The sequence below is a fragment of the Gymnoscopelus microlampas genome (assembly GCF_963454915.1).
Source record: "Gymnoscopelus microlampas genome assembly, chromosome: 7".
In the NCBI taxonomy this organism is placed as follows: domain Eukaryota; kingdom Metazoa; phylum Chordata; class Actinopteri; order Myctophiformes; family Myctophidae; genus Gymnoscopelus; species Gymnoscopelus microlampas.
The window spans coordinates 16,723,949-16,732,129 of record NC_139944.1 but is presented as its reverse complement, the minus strand read 5'-3'; the positions used below and the strand labels follow the sequence as shown (position 1 = coordinate 16,732,129).

Below are 8,181 nucleotides of genomic sequence, written 5' to 3'. Positions count from 1 at the left end.
TTCTCCATACATGGGCATGCCCCCTTTGTCCTTAGGCCCCAGCCATAAAAGCCTGTCCCCCTTTCGTCCACATATGGGCATACACAGGCTGACACGTCATGTGAAGTCCGGCTTATAAAAGTCTGTCCCCCTTTCGTCCATACATGGGCATAGACACATGGGCATCTGCCGGCTCTGGCAGAACCAGGTCTCCTGGTCTTGTTAATGTACAAATTGCAGTCACTGGTTCTGCAGGCTCGTCCAGGGTCCAGGTCGCTGTCTGAGAACAGTCTGGTGAGGCTGCTGAGATGTCTCCAATAGGATACTTCTGTGATCTCAGAGTCCCAAAGGATTATTGGGAATCTGAGTTCATTGAAGGTTCCTTTTTTGATACCACTGACTACGGTGTCATCAAATCGCTCATTCTTGAGCCAATTTCACGAGGCATGTGAAGTTCTCAGTGAGGAAACCAACTCCCTGCGCTTCTGAGCCTCCTCTTTCTTCTGCTGGAAGTGGATGTTGTCTCCCATCTTAACTGTCACATAACTGTCGCTTAAATTCTCTGGGGGCCAGAGGCCTTGCCATATAAACCGTGGGTAGCTCAAAAGCACAATCACAATGAGCAAAGCAAAATGAATGGCCACACCGATTACTGCAGATGTTATGGGGAAGTTGTACAGGACATATCCTATACCAGTAAAGTAGGCATGGATTCTAAACCGAGCTGAATAGATCTGCACCTGTTTAGACTGGATCTCGATGACGGCACCAGATGTAGGTTGATCAGCAGTGGATTTGTAGTCTGAGAACAGCTCCACTTCTATGAGTTGCTTCTGCTCTGATATCCCGGTCAGCAGAAGAGGAGAGAAAAACAGAGTGCTCAGAGTCTCTAGAAGGCTAGATCGATAATGCAACATCGCAGAATGCGCCACGGATGACACTATCTCTCCACCCTCAGTGTAACAAGATATCTTGATCATAAACATGCCTAGCTGTTTGTTTACTGGAGACTCTGGCATTTCTAATTCCAAAGATATCTTATATGGCTGACCATAAGCCATCACCTGGTCTCGTCTGTTCTTCAGAAAGGCGATATTGGCTGTGGGGAATGAACAAAGTACTGCTTCGGCGGCATCACAGTCAGACCTGTAGTGGTAGTGGACAGGTGCAGAGAAGATGGTGGGCGGCATGTACAAATAATAGAAGATTCCATAAAGAAAGATAGACACCAATAGCAGCAGACCCAAGACAGAGAAAAGGATGGAAATCTGACGCAGAACCCGGCAGGCTTTATGGAAGGCGATAGACGCCATGTTCTGCAAACACAACAGATCTTGTCCCGGCATACCCTTTGATGGTGTGTCAATTAGTGCGGAAGAACGACAGCACCAAATCTGAGCTACTGTATGCTTGCAGATGATGCGGTTTCTTTCCTTTATATGAGTGGCTGGCTCCAGTCCAGTCATAATGATGCCGGTCAGCTACTATGATGTCAGGCATCATATTTTCACAGCGGAGTGTTATCTGAGGAATGTCACGGGCAACACCGGAAGTCAATGGACGGGGGGCTTGGGCTGAAACTTTGATCAAATATGATGTGCTTGATGTCACAGTTCTGACATAGAACTGATGTCATATAGGCTGACCTTTGAGTACCCATATGTGCCCATTTCATCCACGCTATAACCCTTGCAATGTGCCCCGGCTATAGCGTTGTTTAACTTGTCCATTCGGTCCGTCTATCTGTGTTCACGGATTATGGCCAAATATTGATATGCCTGACTTCACAGTGGTGACATGACATCATAGATGAATGACGTCAAGGACTGGCCGCCAAGTACTCTGTGCTTGAAACCTGAACAAGCTGATAGAGATTGTTACAATACATGCACGCACGCACGCACGCACGCACGCACGCACCCACCCACCCACCCACCCACGCACGCACCTACGCACCCACGCACACACAAAGTAACTAGTACATTTACTCAAGTACTGTACTTAAGTATTTTTACTTTGCTGGAGTATTTCCAATTTTCGATACTTTTACTTCTACTCCACTACATCTCAGAGGCAAATATTATACTTCTACTCCACTACAATTATTTGAAATATTTAGTTACTACTTACTTTGTAGATTTTGTTTATCATTATTCCGAAACATACATTAACCACTTAGCCCTATATACATTTCGGCCATTCGAAAATAGCCGATCTACAAGTTTGTAGATCTGCTATTTTCTAAGGATTGTTATACATTTGAAAACTTGTGAAATGGGACATTCTGCATAATGAGCACTTTTACTTTTGTACTTTAAGTATATTTTAGTAGAATTCCGGACTCTTACTTGTAAACAGAGTATTTCTACATTGGAGTATTGATAGTTTTACTTAATGGGAGTACTTTTTCCACCACTGCGCACGCGCGCGCGCGCGCACACACACACACACACACACACACACACACACACACACACACACACACACACACACACACACACACACACACACACACAAAGAGAAAGAGAAGCGGGGGGGGGGGGCAGAGAGAGCTAGAGAGAGAACTGATTTGGTCCACTGGAACTACAAGTCCCACAATTACGCCAACCACACATACGTCATCGAGAGCGGACTGTCAGTGAGTGACGTCACGCTCCGTCGCCGCCGTGTTGAAGAAGTTTTGAAAACATAGGTGAAACTTTGTGCAGTTTGCACGTTGTTCTGTGTCCTCACATTGTTGAGCGTCTGTCTTCTCCAGCCGCTTGTATAACAAGCACAGTGTGAACACAACGTCACCGTCTGAAGCACCGCCATACAACCCTCTGAACGGTAAGGACCGTTTGTTTTACACATGAGGACTAACATGCTGGCTCTCACCTCACAATGTTTATACAAATACAACTATGTTCACACATTAGGTAGTGGACATTTCTTTCAAGTGGAACACAAGCCATGTAAACACGAGACTCACTCGGAGAGGAAAGTCACGTTAAACCTAATTGTTAAAAACGGACGTGACTCTGTCGAGCTAACTAACGTTAGCCCGGCTAGCTACTTATCTCTCTGTCAGCTGTTACACGGAAAGTTGTGACCTATCGAAATCTGTCGTCTTCTTCTGTCTGGTTTATTGGTGGTTGGCACACTAAGGTGTATTACCGGATTTACCGCCACCGACTGGAGTGTGGAACTAGAGATTGTACAGCAAACCAATAAAACAAAATTATCTTTTAAAACATTTTTTTTTAAAGTAGCCAATCATTTTTTACCCCCTTTTTCTCCGCAATTTAGTCTTTGTGCCAATTAATTCCTCCCCACACACATTTCTGTGTTGTGACTGCTGTTGTGACCTACTGACTCGCCTACCAGTGAGGAGCCCCCACCGGGAGGATGTAGGGCCTTCGTGATACTCCTCCCGCCCAACAGTCCCCGCTGACAGGTGCCGCCCCCCAGCCCGCAGGAGTACGCGCAATAATCAATATCACCCTTCCCGCCCCGGCTTCCGTCCCCCGAACACGGGCTAATTGTGTTCACATAGACGCCCGACAAAGCCGGATGCATCACGGTGGATTCGAACGCACAACTTCTGTGGTGGTGGGCAGGGACTTTACCACTGCGCCACCCGAACGCCTCCTATATTCTATTAACTAAGTGGGTTACTCTTATGAACTTAATAATGTCATTATATATTTTGCCTGCTGCTTTTCCTAAGAGACCTGACAGTGTTAAATCGCGATGTTTTACTTTTCCCAACAACTGATATAACTGATTCCTCTCACTATTGTACTTCCTACGATGGAGAAGTACATGTTTAACTGTTTCTTGTTCATCACATTCTGTACATCTTCCTGTTGGATGTTGCCCTATGTTATATAGTGCGTCGTTAAGACCCAATTCTCAGACGAGCGATAATACTCTCCTCCTTCCTGTTCCAATCTACCGCCCTCTCAGTACAGACCTGTTTTTGAATGTTATACTGGTGTCTTCCAACCTCCCCATCATCCCAATACTCATGCCATACTGACTGTGTATATGTCCTATTAAGTGGTTTGACTTCACTCCCACTTAATAGTACTCTAGTGTATTTTTACTTGCTTTCATTGAGTGCCAGAATTAATTAATTAAGTCAGCAGTGCCAGCGTTTTTACTAACCTTTCAAGAGCCACAGAATATTTAATACCAGGACGATCGACACACAGTGTCGTAAAAGACAGAGGAGTGTCCCTGCTTCCATCGAAGAAAAGAAAGCGAGTCACAGAGACCCTCCGTTCTTTAGTTGGCTGTTGAATATAAGTAGCTTGTTCTCACTAAAAAAGCAGAAGAAAAAAAAGCAGAGAAAAAAATATGTTTCTAAATCCTTTAACATTAGATCGGACAGGGCTGGGTTTGTTGTGATCACATTATTTCTGGATCTACTCTTCTCCAGAAGTCATAGGATCACTCATAGGTTGGCGATTGCGAACAGTGGCGTCTAGCGTAAACACTGAAAACACGGTTTGGACGTGTTAGACGTCATTGGCACTCTGGGCTTTGGAAAAAATGGACATGTTACACGTCAATGGCAGTGAATGAGTTAATTCATAGGGTGTGTTTTGGCCAGAATATCTACCTGCTCCTTTCCCACCACACCAGCATGAGCTGGAACCCACAGGAACCGTGTTGCTATGCCTTTCTTTCCTACTCTATACATAATCTTAAATATTTCACTGATGAGGTCCATTCTGCATGCGGATCTACCTGATTTAACACTAGTGCTGAAAAGCTATCAGATGCAATGACTGTGTTGTTTATTTCCTTCTCCTCTATTCACTGCAAGGTCAACATTATTGCCACTAGTTCTGTTGTATACTGATACACGGTGTGTTAGTCTTTTCTTAATATTTAGAAATCTAGATGTACAAGCTCACAATGTGTCGCTATGCGAGGCATTGTAGATCAGCTATTTTAAAAAGATTTTAATGCATTTTATACGTTTGAAAATGTTATGAAATGAGACATTCTGCATAATGAGTACTTTTACTTTTGGTACTTTAAGTACATTTGGATGCCAATACTTATGTACTTTTACTCAAGTACATTCCGGACTTTTACTTGAAACAGAGTATTTCTATATTGCAGCATTGATACTTTTACTTAAGTAAAGAAATCTGAGTACTTTTCCCAACACTAGTTATAACTTGAAAACATGTCACCATCATCTCACACAGAACATGTTAATAACAGCCCAAATCTTTTCACAGCAGTGACCTGGGGAGTCACAGGCTTCAATAGGTCACCCATTTTGGTGTAACTGGGCTGATTGGCACTGAGTAGCTTAGCTCACACAGAGCACACACTGTACTGTCTCTGCAGTTGATGAACGTTAACTGTCATGGCCACCTGTTGGAAGTTGTAGTGGTCAAACAATAACTGTTCATGGTCCGATATATCGATTAATCTACGAGACCATTAACCCTATTATTGTGGCCAATGTTCATTAGTGATTAATATGAAAAAAGAATGTTTTGAAAGTGAGATACAGTAACACAAACTACATCACAAAGCTTCTTCTATATTATGAACATTGTGTTTAATTAAAAACATTAGAAACTAACTTGAACAAACTCAATGGAAGTTTTAAATGGAATAAATTACTCAATTGCTCCCCCCCAAAAAACAGATAAAAATACAAAGCACACAAACAAATAAACACAAGATGGGATGAGTGTCATAACCACCCGTATTTATGCATGCATTTATTTTTATTTATTTACCGTTTATGACAACAATTTGCACATGACAACAATACAGTACCATCATATATGACCAGTAGCCTATTGTACATGACAATCACATATTACATTTCATACAGTTTTAGCGCTCATCAAGTTTTGTTGAACAGGTCAACTTCAATTTGGCAAAAGACTGATTGTATATATGTGAATGTTTCTCTGCCAAATGTTAGGCTATATTTTGCTAAAGCCTGTTGTGTGTTCCAATGCTTGTATATGTGCTTCATTATTTTTGTAAAGTAGATTTTATTGGGGGTGACACAATCAAGAGCAGTCCAGTGAGTCCACTACATTGTGTGTAGGACAAGAGCTCAGCTGTTGACAGCTGTTAACAGCTGTCATCTCAAGTTGAGTGTGTGCGCGTATGAGAGTCTAAGAAAAAGAGTGAACAAGAAAGGGAGAGAGACTGAAATAATATTATCACATGATTTTAGTAACTTTAGTATAAGGAAAATGCTTCAGTCCTGGAGCTTGGGACTTACCTGCGTCTCTTACACAAATACAGAAAAGAGTGTTGATCGGCTATGTGCTCATCATTGTCCACTGGTAGGCCAGTCTGACTACAAAACTACCTTTCAGAGAAAGTGGTGGCTGCTGCATCAGAGGTAGAGCGTGCATCACTTTAAAGGGACTTTATTAGGCGATTTTGGATGATTATGAAACGATGAGTATCACATCCGATAATCTGAAGTTCTTCATGTTGTAGGAAAGCAACATTTGACTTCTGGTCAGCAGAATTCAAATTATGAGTGTAATTAAATTGTAATGTGCTTTTTTGAAAAAGAAGAATCATCCTTAGTTTTCCTGTAATTTACCTTAAAGTATCAAATAACAAATGTGAATTCATATCGTATATCATATTTGGCATAAATATCATTGCCATCTTCTCCCCTTGTTTATCATCTCCCCCTTTCCCTTCCTCATCTCTGGTCTTCTGTTATGTCCAATTCGCCCATCTATTTTGCTTTTGTGCTCTTTCCTCTGTATGTCAACCCCCCATTCTACCATCTCCCAGGGAACGATGTCTTCCCCCGCAGCAGCTGTGGCGTCAGCGGGCAGTGAAAAAACTACCGCTCCTGTTGACGCGAAAGCGGAGCTAACCATCCTACTGGAACAATGGGTACAGAAGCAGGAGGCCACAACAGAGGAGCTGGTCTCCATCCTTACCAAGTGGGTCTAAATCTGATTTCAAATGTGCAAATAAGAGAGAGATTGTATAGAGCAGTTGTTCCCAACCCCGGTTGTGTAGACCTATGCATGACACGAGTGTTACTAAAATGTTACTGATGGTCATTACTTGAAGGGAAACTTTGCTGATTGTGAACCTGTCTGAATCCCATTGTTCATATCAGATGTGAGGAAAATATACAGTATAGTGTGGCAACAATACCTTATGCATTCTATGCATATGCAATATCTATGATGATGTCAAACGCATCATTTGACACACATTATATATTATCTCTTCACATAAGAACAATGTGATTTAGGTATTTAAAGGAAATAAATCTAGCATAGAACACACTTCCATCTAGAATGATGGAAGTGAAGAGATTTTTAAACTCCTACAGCTGTATGGCTATTATTCTCTTTTAGTGCATTGACTCTGTGAGTTCCAAATTGTTATTCCCTTGCACCTACAATGACAACGACAAAGTAATTGAATGGAAATGGGAATTTGTTATCAAATATGTCATTATTGACATTATCATAACATCTCTACTTAATTATTAAGGGTTGGGGTTAGGGCAGATAATAGTGTCTGCAAAATGTCAAAACATTTGAATTGTCTGCATAAATTACAAAACAAAAGTATCGGGATGTTCTATGAAAGCCCTGAAATTAGGCTTGAGAGGTGTCTGATATGTAACAAATATTTTGCCTGTGAACTTTTGTTTGTGATGACTCCCATCATGTGTTAGAATATCTGAGCTGATTGAGAGAGAGACCGAGCAGTACCACAAAGCAGACCCTGACCCATTTGATGACCGACATCCTGGTAAATATCCACTTCACATACCCTTCTTTTTATTCTCTTGTTGGTCTTTTAGAAGACTGTGTGTTTAAGGCTGAACGTGGGAGAATATATCAAATGTGTGCTTTAGGGAGGCATCATGCATAGATATACTAATTACATTTGTTGGAGATGAGACAATAGGGAATTGTTTTATTAAATTAAAATTATAAGTCTATGTCTTGATGCCCAGGTTGGATGGTACCCCAGGAGTTAAGGTATCGGTTTGCCAAGACCGATGAGAGAAAAACCAGTTGAGTACATAGTGTATATAGAATCAAGCTATGTTGCAGTTTGGTTCCTGTATACCTATTGAATAAAAAAAGTGTCTGCTGAAACTCATTTTCGAACCTTCTCGCCACTCCACTTCCACACTCTTATGTTTCTTGATTGAATTCACAAGAACCATTCCAGACTCGG

General features: G+C 41.8%; 2 protein-coding genes across 3 annotated transcripts in view; one reads left to right on the top strand and one right to left on the bottom strand.

Annotated features, from left to right (window-relative positions):
- Positions 1–416: 416 nt before the first annotated feature.
- On the bottom strand, positions 417–1,325 carry LOC311048477 (seipin-like; the record flags this gene model as incomplete). The annotated part of the gene is made up of 1 exon (XM_084061737.1): positions 417–1,325. One exon carries the CDS (start codon positions 1,323–1,325, stop codon positions 417–419), a length of 909 nt encoding a protein of 302 aa, XP_083917863.1.
- A 1,320-nt stretch (positions 1,326–2,645) lies between these two features.
- LOC311049338 (DDB1- and CUL4-associated factor 1-like) overlaps positions 2,646–8,181 on the top strand; it is a 34,966-nt gene continuing 29,430 nt past the window's right edge. Inside the window, exons 1-4 of one of the 2 annotated variants that reach the window (XM_084062892.1) lie at positions 2,646–2,808; positions 6,763–6,917; positions 7,670–7,746; positions 7,955–8,014. In XM_084062892.1, coding sequence (XP_083919018.1) covers positions 6,769–6,917; positions 7,670–7,746; positions 7,955–8,014 — 286 coding nt within the window. In that variant the 5' untranslated portion in view covers positions 2,646–2,808; positions 6,763–6,768. The remainder of the gene's footprint in view (positions 2,809–6,762; positions 6,918–7,669; positions 7,747–7,954; positions 8,015–8,181) is intronic. The other variant, XM_084062893.1, reaches the window with a different exon arrangement.